At 61.6% G+C, this 20,187-nt stretch overlaps 1 protein-coding gene across 1 annotated transcript in view; it reads right to left on the bottom strand.

Moving 5' to 3' along the window:
- Positions 1 to 6,976: 6,976 nt before the first annotated feature.
- GNA12 (G protein subunit alpha 12) overlaps positions 6,977 to 20,187 on the bottom strand; it is a 46,450-nt gene continuing 33,239 nt past the window's right edge. Inside the window, exons 3-4 of the mRNA XM_090288678.1 lie at positions 9,207 to 9,257; positions 6,977 to 8,007 (exon numbers count right to left, since the gene is read on the bottom strand). Of these exons, the coding sequence (XP_090144804.1) occupies positions 7,438 to 8,007; positions 9,207 to 9,257 (621 nt within the window). The 3' untranslated portion in view covers positions 6,977 to 7,437. The remainder of the gene's footprint in view (positions 8,008 to 9,206; positions 9,258 to 20,187) is intronic.

Below are 20,187 nucleotides of genomic sequence, written 5' to 3'. Positions count from 1 at the left end.
CCCCTAACCGGGAAAGTCCCTGTCCCCCCTTCCCACCCTGAAACTTCAGGCCTTTTCTCCCTGGGGCGTCATCCACAGCCATGAGCCTCTGAGGACGGGTCTCTTGGAGGCCCTGCGGAGGGCAGGGCACCCAGCCTTGCTGTAGGAGGGAAGCTGCTCCCATGGTCCCTGGAGCGCTGGTCAATCCTGGCCATCAATGCTGACTGGTCACTGGGACAGCACCTGAGGACTCAGGAAGGTGACAGAATGATGGCCAGGGCCTGGCCAGGAGAGGTTTCTGCCATCTGCTGTCACCAGGCAGCGCTGTACTGACTGGTAGCGCCCTCTAAACAAAAGGCCCTTATTCGTGGACGCAGCTGGTTTCCACGGTCACAGGGGGCAGGGGGGCAGCGCACTCAGCAGCCCAGCACTGGTGTGTGTGCCCCATGCAGACGGGGCCGAGGGGACGTGCAGAACAGCATCAGAGCAAAGGCAGCAAACATAGAAGTGACGAGCCTTTGAGTACTGACTCCCTTTTGCTTTTACTATGATTGTGAAGTTGAATCATTAGCTCTGCGTGATTTAACTTGGAATAAATATCAGGTGGGGCAGCCGCTCTAGTGAGCGGCCACGTCTACCCCGGTCCCGAGAGGGCGCCTGTCAGGACTCGGCTGGGGACAGTGGGTCCCCTTAGGTAGGGGCTCCCTGGCTGGCTGGTGACCATACAGAGAAAGCCACCTGTGTTTCCTCCGTCCCAAGCACTTGACGCCTGGACGCAAGCAGTGGTGGGGCTGAGGAGGCCCAGCCGGGAGGCGTGGGAGGACACCGGCCCCGCAGCGCTGCCTCAGGCTAGTGCTGCGAGGGTGACTCTGAGCCTGGCACCAGCCTGTCGTGCCCTCACAGCTGCCGCGTGGACCCCTGCTGTCATGGCAGAGCTGGAGCCTGAGGATGGGCTGGGGTCCCTGGCGGCCTCGGAGGGCCACTGCAGCTGGGAACCATGGTGGCGGCTGTCACAGAGCACGGGAGGTGGCTGGCGATGAGCACCCGGAGACGGAGGTGGCGGAGGAGAAGCTGGCGTGGGCAGACGAAGCCGTGGATGCCTAAGCGCACTGGGAGGTGTTTGTGGGGAGGCTCCGGTGGCCAGGCAGGACCTGGCCCATGGCAGAGGTGCCGCAGGGCTGTGCGAGATGCCAGGAACACACTGTCCTCCCTGAGGGAGAGGCCAGCTCTTCTCCCTGCCGCTGAGAGGCGGAGGACAGGTCAGGAGGGTCCCTAGGAAGCCGAGGAACATGGTTCAGGCGGCTCTTCCAGCCCGTCCTGCTGGCCGTTCACGCAGGCCTCACCCCGCCTTGCAGGGCGGCCGGCCTCTGCCAGGACTCCATGGTGGCGGGAGTCTCTGGGCCCGGGCGTCCCTTAGTGTCTATGGCGGGGTCCCTGACTGTCCACTCGCTCCCGAGGCCCATAACCGGGGTCTCCCCTGGGAGGGGACCAGGAGGGTTTGTTTCTGTCTGCAGGGTCCCTCCCCCCACAGAAAGGGTCATTTTCTGCCGTGCCGACAGCAGTCTGGTCCTTTGGGCTTCACGTGGGTGCGGGCGTGTCTGTGGCAGCTCTGGCCAGCCGCTGCCCGCCGAGCCCGCGCCCAAGGCGTGTCCTGTCCTGGGATGCTGCTGCAGGAGAGGCGGCTGTCGGGCAAGGTGGCCTGGGATCCGCCGAGGCCCCTCTGTCTGCCCTGACGTTGGTCTAGTTCTGTCCCTGCCCCTTCAGCAGGGAACCACGATGTACCCACCTGCCAGGCCCCCCGCAGCGGGTCCCAAGCCCAAGTCCTGTTGCATGAGGGGCGGGGCGGGCTGCTTTCCCATGTGGAAGGCGGCAGCTCACATAGTTTGGGGGGCCTTCTAGCAAACAGCACAAAATGAAAGCCTTGCAGTAGGAGGACCCCCACCCCCCAAGCCTGAGGTGTCCTGGTGACACCAGGCAGGAGCCCAGAGCCGTCCTAGGAGGGCGCACAGACTGGGTACGTGTGGACGCCCGGGAGCAAAGATGCAGCTCTTTTGACCCAACGGCGACTCCTGGAAGACGGGAACAAGACGATGAGTGGGCTCTGCTGAAGTGAGCAGGGTGGACCTCCAGGAGGGTGACGTGGGGACTGGAAGGAGGTCAGGGCCTGGGATCTATCAGTGCCACAAACTCCCCCAAGTTGAGTGGCTGAAACCCCTGCGATCTCTCGCTGGGGAGCCTGCACAGAGGCGGGCAGAGCGTGGCTGCAGCATCTGCGTCCGGAGGGGTGTCCCGTGGCCAGGGCTTCCTCGCCGTATCCGAGACACACACAGGGGGCGCGTTTTCCTGTCCAGGCCGGGCGTCCGAGGGTGCTGTGTCCGCCACACTCCAGAACGGCGGGCACAGAGGCCCACGAGGCTCGCGGGAGGGTGGGGAGCGCAGGCGAGACGGACACCCGCTTGGACTGGCCATGACCCCGCGACCTAAATGGGCCTGTTTTCTGATCTTCCATCTCCAGCAAGAGACTCATCTTCACAACAAGGTACGGTTATCAGGAGATTTGAGTGAGTGTGGTTCCTTTTCTCACTCAAAACTTTGTTTAGGATTTTTATGTGGCCACTCTGAGCAGGGGGATGTCCCCAGGAGCCAGAGCCGACCACCTGAGGGCTGCAGGCGCGCCCCCACGGGGACAAGGACTGGTGCCGTCTCACGCGGTGTCCCTCCGTGAGGCCTCCACGCTGCTAGACTGAGAGGTGGTGGCGGCCACCGCATGGCGGTAACTTAAGAACGGTGAGTATGTTTGCAGCAGAAGCCCTTCCACGCCCTCGTCTGAAATGTTCTCCGCACTCAAATGATCTGGTTGTGTGTCGGGGACCTGAGGGAGGGAGTGCAAGGGTCCCGGGGGGCGGTGAGGGCCCCCTTCTCAGCACAGCTATCTGTGCCTGTGGCCCTTGGCCCTCAGCTGTGACGAGTGTCCCAGAAAAGCATTCTCAAGTGGGCAGGGACGAGCCTGACAGCAGAGCCTCCTCCTGGCCCCACCCGCCTCCCCGTGCAGCTGCAGAGGCTGATGGGAGGACGTCTGGAAAGAACAATTTCGGGACCGAGATTCTGTAAATGTGCTGAGACAACAACAGCCTCCCAGCTCCTCCTCTGTCCCAAGTCCCCGCCAGTGGCAGCGCAGGTCCCTGGGCTCGCACACGGGGCGAGGGCGCCGGGCCAAGGGGCCTGGGCAGAGCTAAGAATGCTCCGCGGTCACGACACTGAGGTTGCTGCTCCAGCGTGCCCTGAGAACTTCCACACCCCCCAAAACCACGTCTCGATGAAAGGGGATGGGCAGGCGACAGACCCATCCTCTGGCAGCCCTGATGCCCCGCTTCCCGGCCTCTCAGTCCGCCCTCTTCCTCCCCTAGGCATTGGCAGAGGTGGCAGGACAATCCCGAACCCTCCCTGCCCCTGCCCCCACCCCATAGCAGCCCTGCGGACCGGGTGGCCTCCCAGCCTCGCTGCAGTTCCAGAGCGCGGGGCAGGGAGCAGGGACGCGGTCCCGGGGATGTTGGCCCGTGGGGCGTCCCAGACTTTTCTGGGAGGAGACAAATCTCCAAAAGGGCTTAAAGGAAAAAACAGACACACACTGGCTGAGCTGAGCAGCTGAGGCTACAACTATGAGCACAAGTTTAGATCCCGCCAAGTTCAAAGGAGAGGCCGCAGCGCTGTGGGGACACGCGCACACTCAGCAGGTCCATGGGGAGCCGCTGTGGCTGGGCGACCTTCCCTGCGAGTGCCCTCCGCCCTGGGCAGGCCCTGCTCCGTCCCAGGGGCTCCTGACGCAGGTCAGTCAGCCTTGGTGCTCAAAGCCGCCCTGCCGTCTGGTGCCCTTTGGTTATGGCTGAGCAGGCCCGGACTGGGCTGGTGCTCTGCCCGCGGCTGCAAAGTGGCGGGGCTGATGGTCAGGCCTCACTGGCTCTGCTCAGCCCGTGTTCTGGGTCTTCCTTCAGACTATGCCTGGGCAGCCCATCCCCCGGTGCTGATCTGACCTGCAGGCTGGGTTGCTGCCCCCTCCCTCAGGCTCCCCGGAGGCCCCAGGGGCTAGGTGGGTGGCAGCGCTCAGGCGAAGGTGCCAATGTCCACAGCCCAAGCTGCTGGGGATCATGGTCTTGTCTGCTCAGAGGGTGAGTCCCAGCAGGAGTCCGTACCTGGAGGACCGGCGGAGGCTCCCAAGCCAGTGGCCTGCTCTGGGCCACCTGTCCCCGTGTCCGGTCTGCGGGTCTTGCATGGAGCCCGATCAGTCCTGTCCCTATGGGGAGACGGAACATGCAGGGGACTCGCTTCAAGGAGACCCAGGGAAGCCGATCTGTGGCCCTCAGGACAGCAGGCTGTGGAATAGGCCAGGAAGCACCTCCTGCATCCCCGGGGGAGCTGTGGAAACCCAAACCCATGCCACCTGCGGGGAATGGCTAGTGGCGATGAGGGCGCCCAAACGGCGGAGGCTCACGCTCGGACACGGCTTCTGGGCGCAGAGGCCCACGAAAACACGCTCTGTCCGGGGTTGTTTCCGAGACCCCTCCACCCCGTGTCCCGTTCCATCCCCCACCTCACTGATGACCAGGGTGATCCGGGGACGTGCTCGTCAGCTGCCATAAGAAAGGCCCCCCGAGGGTCAGCAAGGCCAGGCCCTGTCCCACCGCGCGGCAGCAACCCTAGGCTCTCAGCAAACTGACCGGAAGTGAAGCCAGCCCCGCTGGTTCCATGTGAGGCCACCCGGTCGGCTGTGCCCTGCCCCGCCCCCCTCCAGCATTTTCATCCACACACTCGGCTCCACCGCACTGGGCCACCTCCAGCTGGCCGACCGCCGGCCCAACGCGAAGCTTCCGCGTCCCCTCTCAGCCGAGGCCAACGTGGTGTCCCTGCAAGCTCCACGGTGTGCTCAGCGCCGGGCCATTCTTGGTGCGCCCACCACGCCAGCACCTCTGGTGAGTGGTCTCCCCTGGCCTGTGGTCAGCGGGGCCCGACCAGGAAGCTCCACATGCCCGGTCCGGGCACACGTGGGCGCACCCACCTGCCACGCGGCCCAGGTGGGGCTGGAGCCCACGCACACCCTCCCGCGTGTGTTCTGCCTCTTAGTGGCCCAGGCAAGTCATGGCTGGTGGTGGAATCAGAAGCCGGACCCCTGCAGGAGGGCCCATCTGGGCGCCACGTGGCAGCCACGCACTGTCACGCAGACACGCTGTTCCGGTGGGGCCGTCACTTCACACCCCACGTGAGTGTCTGTCCCAGGATCCCTGCGTCTGTCGGTCACAACCAATAGCCCTGTCTCAAGATGAGCTTCTGATTTCGGAGTTACAATAACCCAACTCATTTTCCCTTATCTGAGAAGTAAGAAAGCTGACAAGGAGAGGGACGCTAGCGTGCTCTGTAAGCCCTGAAGCTGGAGCTCAGCGGCTGGGGACCAGGTTCCCAGGGAACAGTTAGAAAACCTCAGCAGAAACCCTCCACGTGGCCTCGTGTGTCAACAGTACCACCGCGAGAAAAGCATCTTGTTTTGAGGAAGTTTATTGTTACATTTTTGCAATAATAGATGAGGCACAACTATCTCCTGCTTCTCCAATATCTCAATAAAAAAGACAATAATTGAGAGTAACAGTGAAATTAAGATAAAAAATTACAAAAGCTGAAGGTTTTAGAGACGAAAAGGACTACAGTCTATATGTAGAAAGTTGTGAATGGTTTAGTTCAGCCTTGCGAGTAGTTCTCTTCTCCTCCGGGCCGGACGCACCCCAGCGTTCAGAGACGACGCCTTCCTCCCAGGCCCTGGGACGCCCGGGCTCAGCGAAAAGGCCACGGGGCCCGGGGCTGAGCCGATCGGGGTCGTGGCCTTCGGGCCATCACACCCTGCGCTCCGGCTCGCTCCACACGGCCCGTCCCTCGTGCTGACACATGAGCGACGGCAAGCACGTCAGGCTGACGGAAGGCGAGAGCACTCAGGGCTGCCGGCAGGCGCACCGGCCGCGTTTCCAGGCTGGCGAGGGACAGCCGCATCCTCACCCGTGGGACCCAGCACAGTGACGGGAGGGGGCGGGGACACCCCACGGTCCCGAAAGCTGCCCAGTGCTCCTTCCCTCTGCACCGCGGGGTCGGCCCCAAGCCCGGCCACAGCCTCTCGGAGCGGGAAGAGCCACAGGAAGCAGATCAAACAAGCGACTCCTTTCCAGCCGGCAAACCCCGGTGACCACCGCCTCTCGGCCTCGAGCACCAAGAGGAAGAATTTCATGTTGTCTCCTCATTAAAAACGTGGTGAAGACGAGGGAGATCCAGAAGCAGGTGTCCCCACTTTTCTCTTGGGTCAGCCTCTGCCATGACAAGTGGGTCTCGCCTGCTGGCTCGGAGCCGAGAGAGGTGCCCAGGGACACAGGAGGAGGGAGTGTGGCCTCAGGACAAGGGTCCCAGGGCGTGTGATTCAACCACAGTGACATCCTGTTGCCAGACGCAGAGGAAGCTTGTCCCCTTTTCTTTTAAATGCTAGGGGCTTCGCCGATCCCATGGCGCGGGGACGGTGGGCGGCACGGCACCTGTGCGCACTGCGGCACCTGGCAGCTGAGTGGGCCGTGCCCTGGGGGCCAGAGCCGCTCCGACAGCGGCACGTGCTGTGTGGGCATGACAGAGGCCGATGGGAAGGAGGGCCGAGCTGGCGACCGGCTGTCAGAGGCACCGGGGTGGGGGTGGGGCGGCAGCTTGCAGGAGCTCAGGCTGTGCAGGGCCCTTGGGTGGCCGGCAGGGCGGTCAGCACACCTGAGCGGGCGTGTGAACGCGGGCTGTGCCGGCAACCCTGCAGCGGCCAGGGGGCCCGCGCGGGCAGGAAGCTCCGTACTGAGCCAGTGCAGCAATGGCAGGTGTCAGAAGGTGACGCAGAAGACGGGAACGTCACCGGCAAGGCCAGCTGGTGTGCCTTTGCCAGTGGGTGGGGCGGGCAGGGCGGATCCAGAGTAATAAGCACCGCTGTGCGCCTGGGGCGAGGGGCACGTCCCACCAGCAGACCTGGGCACGGTGACAGGCGGGGAGGGCAGCGCACACCGAGGCGCTAAGGCAAGGCCACACCTGTGCCCTCGGCCTGCACCAGCGGCTCTCACGGAGGGGGCGTGGGCGTTTTAAAAGGCAACTCGCTGACTGTGGGAGGTGGCGCCCAGCCCCCGGCGGGCGGGCGCGGGACTGCGTTAGCAGCATCAGTGTGCACACGGCCTCCTACGAGCTACCTACCGCGGGCAGAGCTTTGGGGTTAGACCTGCAGGTTAGAGAGAGCCGCCCGCAAGGCCAGCGGCCAGTGTTTGCCATCAGAGCGCGCAGGCACGCGCGCCCGGTGACCTGTGCCGCAGCGGAGCGGCGCCGGGCCTCAGTAGTGCGCACCCCAGGATTCAGTAGCTCGTGGCGCGCCCAGGCCCTCGGCCGGGCGTGGCGGCGGCGCGCGGCTCACTGCAGCATGATGTCCTTCAGGTTCTCCTGCAGGATCGTGTCCTTCACCGCGTGGAACACGAAGCGGATGTTCTCCGTGTCGATGGCCGTGGTGAAGTGGTGGAAGAGCGGCCGGCTGCGGTGCCGGCGCCGGCGGTCGAAGCACTGCACCAGGTAGCGCTGCACGTCCTCCAGCCGGTGCGGGTCGCCCTGGAAGTCGGGGAAGTGCTTCCGGATGCTGACGCTCTGCACCTTCTCCACCAGCAGGTCCGTCTTGTTGAGGAAGAGGATGATGGACACGTTGAAGAAGAGCTTGTTGTTGACGATGGTCTCGAAGATGTTCATGGACTCCACCAGCCGGTTGGTGCGCCGGTCCTCCAGCAGCACCTGGTCGTACTCGCTGGAGGACGCCATGAACAGGATCGAGGTGATGCCGTCGAAGCACTGGAACCACTTCTGCCGCTGCGACCGCTGGCCGCCCACGTCCACCATCTTGAAGGGAATCTTCTTGATGACGAAGTCGTGCTCCACGATGCCCTTGGTGGCCTTGCGCGCCAGCAGGATGTCTTGCTTGCTAGGCATGTAGTTCTGTAAGACACAGCGGGAGAGGCTGAGGGGGGAGAGGGACCCGTCCTGAGAGCCGACGCCGCACACGAGGCGTGGCGCTGCCTTTCAGTGAGAGATGCACCTGGGGGCAGAGAGCGGGGGGCCCGACGCGTTCCCCTCCAAGTGAGCACGGGCCCCTCAGCCTGGGGGAGCTTCAGGCCTTGACGGAAGCACCCCATGCACTGCCCCCCAGGAAACAGCCGCTGTTGGGTTTCCGCACCACAAACACCCACTCGTTTCTAACCCCAGAGCAACCGCGTCCCGGAGCCTCCCAGGTGCTGACGTCACTCGGGGCTCCCGATGCCGGAGGCGGTCCCTGCAGAGCGTGTACAGCCCTGAGCGGCCCCAGGCAGCGTGGGGGCCCGTCCCAGAGCCCACACCACCCCGGACCCCACGGCCACCACCCGCCGCGCTCGGGCCGCAGGCTCCCCACACCACAACCAGTGACAAGGTGCAGGGGGCGGGGGACAAAGAAGCTTCCCCCGCGCTGCAGGATGGACGGCCCAGGAACTTCAACATGTGCAAGAGAAGGGTGGGCGAAGGCAGGAACCCCCGGATTAAAGACACGTCAGTGGCAGGATACCCGCCATGTGTGGACGTGACGAGGGTGTTGGTCCAAACTGCTGCAGGGGACACGGCGCCGCAGGACGCGTCAGGGAGGCCACTGCAGCGCCGCCACCGAGGAACCACGGCAGCTCGTTAGTGGCGACGTGGCATTGCGGCTCTGACCTCTGCAGCCCTCCCGCTCAGGGCTGCGCTCTCAGACGCTGTGGGTGAAATGAGTCGGTGACGAGTTTGCTCCCGGGGTGCGGGTGGGGCTGCCGAACAAGCGGACCACCGCAGCGGCGGCCCAGCCTGCGCCCCGTTATCCTCCTTCCACTCGCACGAGCTCGAATTTCCCTCAGTAAATGCTCCGTGCCCGGCGCGTCCCCAGGGATCTGCGTGGGGGGGGCTTTACAGAAACGCCGCCTCACGCACGACTCAGTAGCGACTGCGGGCCTGTGACCAGGAACCCGCTAGTTCCCCCATGGCCCGAGGACTCCCTGCACCCCGACTCTTGCGCGCGGCATCCTCCCTCTTCAAGGCTGCCGGGCCGACAAACACAACTCCCGTGGGCACCACGCCGGGCCGCTCGTGTTGCTCCGGTCTGCACACAGCGCCCGGGGTGGGCTCGTACTCACCAGCTGGCCGACGCGGTCCAGGTTGTCCAGGAAGTACTTCACCGACTCGCCCTGCGAGGAAGAGAAACACCCACGGCTCAGTCTGGGCGGCAGAGGCCGGGCCGGCCGGCAGGCACCCTTCCCCCCCGCAGAGCAGACGGGAAGGCCCAGGGAGGGGCTGAGACTGTGCAGAGAGGGCTAAGAAGAGCATGTTTGTTCACGTTAGAAAATGCAGCTTCTCGAGCTCCAACCCCAAGACTCAAACTGGGACTGGGTTTCAGAGCCCCAGCGTGACTCCGGTGACGGGTGGGGACGACGGGCTCCTTCCTTCCTGTGACCGCTCTGCTCTGACAAAGTGGCCCACTGCACACTGGACGCTGCCTTTGGGGACAGACGCCGATGAGAGGAGAAATGCGCACCAGGGCACCAGTGTCCAGGACACGCTCCCGTCTCGCTCACACGTCTGTACCACGGCTCTGCCGCCGCCAGCTGGGACCCCGTGGCAGAGCGAGGCATCTCTTCATCCCCTCCCTGCACTGGCCACCGCCCACAGACTGTCCCCTCACTCCAGAGCACCTTCCATCCCCCGGGTCCTTTTCAGGACGTGCTGGGCCACCAAATGCAATGGCCGTCTCAGGGCCCACGGGCCACGGCAGGGCGTCCTAATGCCAACTGACACGGAGCTGCCAGGGCGGGCAGTCGGTGAAAATTCACGCCCCAGCGGGGCGCGGCCCCCGAGATGTCGCTTGCACCTGACCCTGGCGGGAGCCGCTGAGCACACCCGCGGTTCTGCAGGAAGCCCACCTCAGCCGCACCTCGGGACAGGGAAGGCGGCGAGGCCGCGCGCAGGCTGATGTCCTAGACCCTGTGGCGGAGGAGCAGTGGGAGGCCCCAGGCGCCACCCTGCGCCTGCGACGTCCTGGAGGGAAGACAGGAGACGGGGGCACGGGCACTCCGCACCTGCCGCAGCTTCCCACGGGTCCCAGACGGGTCCCCGACGGGCGCAGAGGCGGGGACCACGGAGTGCGCTTCCTTCGGGGCGGAGCCAGGCTTCCCATTGTAGGGGAGTCCTTTCGGGGGGTTTCAGGGGGTGGAAACACACATTGTTCCCAGCAGAGCGCAGGGCACGGCGAGCAGACAAGACTCTCCTCCGCGACGTCAGGATGCTGTGTGGTGGCCCGGCTGCTGACCACCTGCTCTGAGCGGCGAGCAGCCACGTGGAACGGTGCCCACAGCCCACCCCCACCCGTGACTGCAGGCGCCCCACCCGCCCCACACGCAGCTCTCAGACGTGGGAAGGCCGCATTCCAGCGGCGGGGACAGAGCGTCCTGCCCGCTGGCTGCGGTCTGTGCTCGGCTTTGTCTGCACCTCTGCCTCCCCTGGGGCAGAAGGACACAGCTGGCCTGGGAGCAGCTGCTGCAGCCACACCGCCTGTGTGACCGGACTCCTCCTCCCTGGCCCTCCCTCCCTCTCCCCTCTGGCTGCCCCCCACGCACCACGACCGTCTGCCCCTTGAGTGGCCGGTGCGGGCACATCGGGAGCTGTCCGACCTGGGGCCAGGCCGCACCGACGCCGGCACAGCAGAGCTGGCCCTCAGGCGCGCCGTTCACTGTCCACTCAAGCACAGAGAGCAGCGCTCGCTGGAGAGTAAAACAACATGCATGACGTCCGGGGCGCAGTCCCGATCACGCACGACGTGGAGCGCAGGAACGGCTCCCGCCCCCAGGGACACCAGCTCGAGAGCCCCAGGCCCTGGAATGACTAGACAAAGACTTTAAAGTGGCTCTTACAGTTATAATTATGCTCGATGGGGAATAACACGCTTATAATGGATAAAGACACAGAAAATGTACGCAGAGAAACAGAAAATACACAGAGAGCCACACAGAAATTTCAGAACTAAATTGTACAGAATCTAAAATGAAAAATTTAATGGATGGACTTAGTGACCGACTGGAGATGACACAGGAAAGCATCAGTGAGCTCTGAAGTCAGAGTAACAGGAATGATCCAATCCCCAGAGGAAAAAAAGATTCATCAATGAAGACAACAACTCTGCCCCTCGGCTGGAATCCAACAGAGAACAGGGAGAGTCAGAAAGAACGCTTTTTCAAAAAAAAAATAGAAAGCAGAAAACTTTCCAGGTTTGGTAAAGGATGCAGATTTACAAATTTCAAGAAGCTCCACGAATTCCAAACACGTTTTGTGCAGACGGGTTTCCGTTGCTCTGGGAGGAATGGTCAGGAGCGTGGCTGCTGGGGGGCCCGGGGGTGGGGTGGCTGCGCCCAGTGTGTCTGTCCCACACACCGGGGTCTCTCTTTGCCGCTACCAGTCCTGATTACTGGAGCTACACAGTACGTCGGAAGTGAGGCAGAGGAGCCTTCCCCCTGAATTTTAGAATCGTTACACTTGCAAACGACCTTGCTGCGACTCTAGCAGGAACTGTGTTACAGCCGTGTATAAATCTGGGGGAGCTGACGTCTTGACGATGGGGCGGCTCCCAGTCCATGAACATGGTATGTCTCTGCATGTCGCTAGATCTACTCTGATTTCTTCAGTGAGTGGCTTGTAGTTTTTAGCATGCAAATCCAAATATGGTTTGCTAAGTAGATACCAAAGTATTTCCCTTTTTGGGGGCAACTAAGCGGTTTTGCATTTCAAATTTCTCTGTGTTTGTTGCTTGTGCACACAAATAAAGCCCGTCTTTTATATGTAGATCTCGTGCCCTGTAACCCTGAACTGACTTCCTAGTTTTATGATTTTTTTGGTGGATCCCTTGGTATTTTCTGTCATCTGAAATAGGATCTTTTCTGACTTGTGTGCTTTTATTCCTGTCTTATAATTCTTGCTTTCTTGCACTAGCTGAAACAGAATTTTTTAAGTCAAGAGATATGCCATATTTATGAATTCTGAAAGACTCAATATTTTAAGATGTCAATTCTCTGATAGATTTCAGTAAAATCCCAAACTGAATCCCAGCAGGCATATTTTGGGTAGGAACTGACAAGCTCATTTGAAAAACATATGAAAAAAAAAAGATATATAGTAACTTAAACAATTTCATAGAAGAAAAAGTTTTATAACGCTTCGCTTCAGGACTCGCCATAAAGTAAGTGTAAGAGAACGTGGAGCTGGTGAAGGAGGAGGTGCACAGTGACTGAGCGGGCGAGTCCGGAAGAGTTGTGGGCTCAGTCTGGCAAAAGCTGCCGAAGTGCCTGAATGGGGCCGAGGCAAGTCTGTTTAATAAGCGGCGCTGGGGAAGCCGGCGCTCTGTGCGGGAAAAATAAAGAACACAGACCCTGTCATCCATGTCTCGCACAAAAGTGAGCTCAAAACGGGTCACGGCCCCTGGGTAGGAGCCAGAACTAGAGACGTGGAAAAAACACAGGTGGAATCTTTGTGACCTTGGGGTGGGAAGAGAGGTCTGCGCCGCCTGAACTTCACGATGAAGTCAGTGACGTGGGCCCATGTGCAGTTTCCTACCCCCAGGGTGGGAGGGGCCATGGCCAGAAGGGGACTCCACCCCCACCCCCACCAGGGGAGCCGGGCGGAGAGGCGCCTCCTGCTGGGGCTGTGAGAGGAGGGCTCCGCGGCCACCGGGGACTAAGGGCAGCACCAGGGGGCCGAGAGCGGTCCCAGCCGCAACCAGCAAAGTGAAGGGGGCCCCAGTGCAACAGCAGCAGGGGAGCGAGTTCTGGCAATGACGGGCGCGCCCACAGAGTCCCCGACCCCAGCCTGGGGAGCCCCTGGGAGAGGACTGTCCCCTGCCCCTGCCCCCTGCGGGCGTGCATCTGGGCGGCTGTTCCGCTTGCGATCCTGAGATCACTTGTTTCCCAACAACAGAACCAACATGTTTTTAAGGCCAAACCCCACAAACCATGGAACTTCACCCTCACGTGGGCCCCCGAGCTCCCACGGGCCTGGTCCTCGGCAGGCACCGCAGGCCAGCGAGTGCAGGAGACGTGCCCTTTCCCAAAGCTGCCCCATGCAGGGGGCTAAGGGCGTTGTCTGAGGGCACGCTGGGGCTCTATCACATGACCAGGGACACACGGTGGTGACGTGAGTGCTCCACAGTGTGAGACAGGATAGAAAACCGCCCGGCACTTCAAGGCGGAGAAGCCAGAGTCGAGAGGAAGAGCCCCGGGAGCAGCAGGCCACCCCTGCCCGGGGAGGTTGCCTTTGAAGGAGCGCGGCCCCTGGAGGCTCCACAGAGTCACCCTGTTCTGTACCCATCCCCGCGGCAGCGCCACCAGGGGCGGATGCGCCACGTCACCGAGCTCCGAGCCAAGCCAGCCGACCCCATGGCCTTCCCCAGACACGGCCGGGAGCGCTTGGAGCATGTTTGTTCTTTACTCCAGAGGCACACCTGTGACGTAATGGCACATCCCGAGGACACCCCGTCCCAGGCTCTGAGTCCCTCGGAACATACCCCACAAGCGCCAGCAGCACGATCCTTTAAAATCTGTCACTGTCCCTTTAAGTCTTCCCAACCCCCAGCCCCAGCCCCACGTCACTTCCTCGCAGGGGCAGCTTATCCGGGAGCTAAGTTTAGCTGCCCCCAGCCCTGCTCCGCCCTCCAGGGACTCCCAGGCCTCTGCTGCTGGGCCGCCCTCATACCACCAGTCTCCTCCTTGCAGGGACAAAATGACACACTGTCAACCCCTGGGGGACGGGGGCCCCTCCTCACAACAGCTCTTGAGGGGTGCTCTTCTGGGGGTACCTTCCTCACTGCGGCTTATCCGCCCTTTCCTGCCCGACAGGGTCAGCCGGGCCGGGCCGCACGGTCCATGACTCACTTTGGGACAGATTGTTCTTTTGGACCCAAAACAATAAAGTCCACACGGCGTCACCAACACAGCACAGGCCTCCAGAGCCCCAGCCTCCCCTCGCCTCCTGGGCCCACGCGTGGGAGCCCCTCCTGAGCTGCCCTCCCGAGGACGAGGCGGCCGCACGAAGTCCATGCGCAGCCCAGGCCCAGCTTGGTGGCCCCCTGTGCCCCGTCACCCCTCCCGTGAGGCCTGGATGGTGACCGGGCTCGGAGCTGCCCTCCGGGGACAGAGGGGCTCTCTGACGGGGCGCACCCCTGCGCGCACAGGCGTGGGGACGCTGACCGAGGACGGGGCTGGGGTCCCACGGCAGGAGCTGGGAGGGCTCCCTGCAGCCAGCGCTGCTGTCAGCCCAGGGTCGCCGCCAGCTCGTCCGCGTAGCTTCCAAGGACAGGAACCATCCCCACGCCACACAGCCACGCTCCCCCGGCCAGCCCCCACGTGCGCGCAGACACGGTTTCCCTTCAGCTGCAGTCCTGGTCGTCCTCACAGACCTGAGTTTGCTCACGAGCCGCCCTCGGGGGGCGCCCCACACACGGCCGCTGGGGAGCAGGGCCCTCAGCTCTGCAGGGAGCCCCGAACACGCCGCCTCGTGCTGCTGGCGGGGCAGTGCCGCGGCCCTGTAGTCGGCTGCTTAAACCCCGCTCCCGGCCGCTGCTCACGTCCTGTCTGTCACCCCCACCAGGGCCAGAACGCGGAACCGCGGCGTGTCCGGATCCCCAGCGGGGTGGCACCTCACAAACACCACACGGCCCACAGCGCCCGGCCCCACCCTCCTCCCCCCAGTCTGACCCCCTCCCACTGCCAGGGAACCCGGAAAGTCGGGCAGAGATCCGTGCAAGGAAGACACGCCACAGGCGCTGATCCCGCCTCCAGCCGGCTCTGCCTCCGAGGCTGGGGAGCCGGACACGGGTTCACGTCCAGGAGAGGGTGGGCAGGCCACCAGTGTCAGCTGGCAAATGCGCAGCAGGGCCTTGGTTTCTGAAAGGCCCCTCGCTCAGCCGGAGAAGGACGCCACTAACAGCGTCTCCGCAGCTGTCACGCCAGGCAGGGTGCCACACACGTGACATGTATCACACTGAACCCAAACACAGTACATAATTCTCGTCTTCCTCGTTGAAGACTCCAAAGCTTAGAAGTTGCCCAGCCTGAGGTCAAAAATGCTGGTCAGCTCCACAGGCCCCACTCCCACGCCCACCCACGTGCAGGGCTCTGCCGCCAGGGGAACTGACCACCGAGACCAAGCCCGGAACGAGGACGTGACTGCGGCCTGACCTGACCCGGCTGCCACGCAGCACACGCACCCCAGGGCCGGGCCGAGCTCTGATGCCCACGGCCGCCCTCCCTGGTAGAGGCGAGCAGAGCCGGGGGTCGGGGTGCTCCTGGCTGGACGCTCCCCCGGCCGATCCTCCTCGCCTCCCTGAACAGAAGGCACACAGAAGGGCTCAGAGGACCTGAGTCGCCCGCACGCAGCGTGGCTCTGAAGCCGGGGAAGGCACACTGCTCTGGGAAGCCAGCAGCACTGTGGCCGGCTGGGGGCAGGGAGCCGGGGTGCCCAGAGGCTGCGCATAAAGGGCTCTTGTGCTCCAGCCCCTGCCCCGCCCTCCACAAACACCCTGACGGGGACAGCACGCTAGGCGGCCTCGGAGGCTCCTTCCCATCCCCGTCCATAACTGGTTCTGAACCGTCCTGCCAACGAGGAGACAGACGCCACCGGGGGGGTGCCCGGGCCAAGGGTAACTCACAGTTGAAACTCAGGTCCCCATGACCCAGGGGCTGAGGGGCAGGGAGCGGGGCCACCCGAGGGCTGTACAGGCGCCAGCCCGCACTCAGCACAGTGGGCGTGAAGCCTCGGGCAGAGAATACTCCAGTCCCAGGGGGGCGGCCCGCAGAGGGCTTCTCCTTTGGCCTTGCCAGCCGTCTGGGGAAACGCCTGGGCTGAGGACTGTCCCCAGCTCCCAGCTGGCCACTGTGCTGTCCTGCTGGGCAGGAGGAAGCCCCCGAGGACTCACTGCCGCTGGCTTGCTTTTCAGCCCTCAAAGGCCCTATGAGCTCCAGCTGCGCAGAACGGAGAGGGAGACCCCTGGTCTACGATGCAGGGAGAGGGCTGCCCTGGGAACGTGACCGGTCCCAGTGTGAGTGTAATCGAGAGGCTCCAAAGGTGGGCAGCGCCTGGTCCTCATGCTGGTGCCTCTGCCATTGGGTTGTGCCCAGGACTTCAAAATATGGTACTTTCACTACCCGCTCTTCATCAGCCTACACAGATCACATCACTGACCCTCTGCCTTAAAGAAAATCTCCTCAAAAACAAACCAGGCCGAGGAAAGTGGCCTTTGCTTAGATTCTGTAAAAGGAACCACAGTTCAAGGCAGAGGAGAGCGTCTCATGGAAACCACTTTTGTGAAACGGATTTGCCTGGCAGTTTGGAGATCAGACCTCGGCCGGTCACTGAGGTCCCCGGGGCGTCCCGGTCTCTTTTCTCTGCAGGGAAAATGGGACGTGAAATGACCGTCCCGTCAGCTCTCTTCCTCAGGCACCGGGCCAGCCCATGGGAACTTAGAACTTGGATGCTGGGAGCAAGGTACCACCTCGGAGATGCTCCCGTGGAACGTCCTTGAGGGCTCCAGCCCCCCACGCAGACTGCTTTGGGGGTCCCCCCCTTAGAACAACACAGGGGTCTGCCCAAGAGCAGAGCCAAAGGAAGCGTAAGCCACCCACGGCCAGGGCAGTGGGAACCTCGGGACAAAGGGGACACTTGAAAGGCGTCAATTAGCTGCTTCTAAAGCAACATGTTGTCCACCTCCTCAAACAGAGGATTTTGCTTGATATTTCCAAAAATTAGTTTTAAGCTCAGCAAATGGAAGAGTGAATTGTAGGGTTATTTCATGAAATTTTGCTTCTCCAAGTTCAGGGAAGACACAATATTTTATCACATTCTGCACTAAGACTAGTAGGTGAAGTTACTTTAAAAAAAAAATTCATTGAGAAGCATAGATTTATTAAAAAGAAAAAAAATAAATAAATAAAAGCCCCCAAACCAAAATGTCAGCTCCTGGTGACGGGCCGTAGCCGAGGCTGACAGGAGCGGGACCCCGGAAGCCGGCCCTCGGCTCGCTGCCGCCGGCCGTGCGGTGCCCCCACCCCGAGCTTCCCTGGAGAGATGAGCTCACACACCTCGCGTTCACGCCCACGGTCCCCCAGCTCGCCGCCACGAAGAGATCAGGTTCTCGTGTGACGTGGGATAAGAAAGAAGGGGAAACAAAGTGCCGACGGGCAAAATCACCCCCAAAGAGCATGAGCGCCCTGCAGCTCCGCTGACGTCTCCCTCCGAGGACGCGGCGGGGCAGGGGCGTTGGGAGCAGCGCGGCCCCCTGTGGCCGGCGGACGGGCCCTCCGCCCGTCAGAGGACACAGCGTGGCTCCCAGCTCTCGGCTGCTGGGAAGGTGGCGTGGGAACGTCTCGTTGAGACCCCACTTTCCATTTTCATAGTTGTGAGCTGCAGGGGAGCTGCAGGGTCATGTGGGGGTTCCGGGAGCCTCGAGACTGTTTTCCGTGGCTGCTGTGCCCTTTAAAATCCTACCGATGGGGCACGCGGGTTCCCGCTGCTCCTCATCTTCCCCAACACGTGTTATCATTTTGATAGTAGCCACTGTGCTTCCGATTTACGTTTCTCGGATTACGCCTGATGCTGAGCACCTTTCCGACACTGCTGACCACTGCTACACGCCGTCTTTGGAGAGACGGCGACTTTTGTTGGGTCGTACGATTTGCCAGGACTTTCTCCCACTGACTTTCCGTTTTGCTGACTCTGTGTGCCTCGTGGCACAAAATTTCTCCCAGCCCTGGGAGAACGGTTATGGCTCCCATTCACAGGTCTTTCCCCTCCTTGCTCGAGTTAGTTCCTAAGTATTTTGCTCTCCTTTTCTGGGCTTTAAATCTTTTCCTTATATACATAAGGATCACGGCAAAGTCATTAATGTCATGGGAGTGCAAAGTACAGCTTAAGGAATACAGTCAATAACATTATTTTAGTTTCTGAGGCTATTGTAAACGGAATTGTTTTCGTAATTTCCTTCTCAGACTGTTCACTGTTAGTGTATAAAAAATGCAACTGACGTTTGCTGGCTGACTCAGTAGTCTGCTGCTTTGCTGAACTCCGTCATTAGCTCTAACAGGATTTTGTAGTCTCTTTAGGGTGAACAGAGGTAATTCTATTTCTTCTCCAATTTGGATGTCTTTTATTATTAACACCCCCCCCAACTGCTCTGGTTACTACGTTGAGTGGAACTGGTGAAACCGGGCAGATGTGTCTCAGAGGAAGTCTGCAGTCTGCCCCCGCTCAGTACGATGTTAGCTGTGGTTTTTCATACACGGCTTTTATTATGTTGCGATAACCACCTTTTATTCATAGTTTGTACACTGGTTTTATCACAAAAGGGCGTCAAATTCTGTTGAATGCTTTTTCTGCATTGAGCTGACCATGCGGTTTGGGGTCCGTCGTTCCGTTGTGTGGTATATTACATTAACTGACTTTCACATGTTGAAACATAAACTGCATTCGATCACAGAGTGTAACCTTTTAAACACGGTCCTGAATTCGTTTGCCAGCATTTTGTGGAGAACGTTTACCTCGCGGTTTATAAGGGAGGCTGGCCTGCTGCGCTCCTTTCCCAGGGCCCTCGCCTGGCAGCGGGGGCAGCAGCGCTGGCCTCCCTGGACGCGTCAGGAATGCCCCGCGGGGCTCTGGAGACGTGTGAGAAGGGCGGCCGTAGTCCTTCTTAGACGTTTGGCGGGGTTCTCTTTTCAGCCCATCTGAGTCTTTGGGCTTGGGGAGCGTCTCCTGCAGACAGGACGTAAGTGGGCCGTGTGTCTCGGGCCATCGTGACCACCTCTTTCTTATACACAAAGGGGTGCAAATAAAAAGTTCTAGGGCTCAGACGCGAAGAACTCACTTCACGTGAACCCCACCAACGGCCGGCAGCAACTCCGTGCCTTTCCTTGGCCTCAGAGCACGGTCACAGACGTGGCCCCACTGACGGCCAGCACGCCTGGGACATGGGCGGGACGGGACGCCCTGCCCTGACTGGTGAGCAGATGCGGGCTGGGCAGTGGCTGAGAGGCGGGAGGCCTCCCCGTGGCTGCCCCTGCTGCCCACCCATGGCCACTGCCCTCTCCCAGCCACCCCCACCCCACGGCGCCACCTGGGCAGAGCCGGCCAGGGCCAGCGTTTCCGGGCCTGAGCACAGCTGCACAGCCCTGTGGCTGCCACGGCGCCAGCAAAGGGCGGAAGGGATGCACAGCCACGGACCAAACCCGGGTGGACAAAGGCAGCCTGGAAGCGGGTGAAAGGGCTCAGGGTCTGAGACGTGAGAATGACTACGGAGAGCGTGACAAGGCGGCCAGTGACCAGCAAGCTGACAGCAGAGCCTGCACGAGCCACCCACGCTCAGCGCTCACGCTGGAAGCAAGGCCGAGGGGGGGCTGGGGCGTCAGGAGCATTTCAGAAGCACCGGTGACTGCAGATGTCACCGCCTCCTCCGCTCAAGCAGAACAGGGCGTGGAGCCAGAACTCCAAGGACAGACCCGCTGGGCCTGAGGCACGTGGGTGAGGCTTCCAGGCCTGTCCCACTGTGCTGCTGGGGACACACTCAGAAACGAGCTCTGGGGAACTGGCTGAAACACCCCAGGACGACGCCAAACGTCCTCGGCAACAGACCCCAGGCAAACCGAGTTCCCTCTATGTCACACTGGCTCTGGGACGTGAGCGAAGCCGCGGTCAGATACGCTGCACCGGGCCCTGCTCCTGCAGCGCGACATGGCCACACGGGGATGCCACTGCCCCCGCCAGCCTAGTCCTCGAGGACCTCACAGGTAACCTGGCCACGGCACGAGCGATATGCCCAACGTGAATAAAAATCCCACGGTGGAAAGTAAAAATAACTTTAAAAAAGATGCTTTTGGGATTATAAACACATAAAATAAAAAAGAGACAGAGCACCACCGAGGCAGGGGGCGGCCAGTGTTATTCCGGGTTTCCTTTCGCAGGCATCGGGGTGCACACGTTTTCCCTCCTGCACACACTGTGCCTCTGCGCCTGCTTCCACCGGGGGCGGCAGCGACGTCTCTCCCTGTCAACACCCCGCGCACCCGGCTCTGCCGACAGCCGGAGAGCAGC

Source organism: Furipterus horrens, unplaced genomic scaffold (genome assembly GCF_987537825.1).
Source record: "Furipterus horrens unplaced genomic scaffold, mFurHor1.1.pri manual_scaffold_10, whole genome shotgun sequence".
Lineage (NCBI taxonomy): Eukaryota > Metazoa > Chordata > Mammalia > Chiroptera > Furipteridae > Furipterus > Furipterus horrens.
This window is presented reverse-complemented; position numbering and strand designations above follow the sequence as displayed.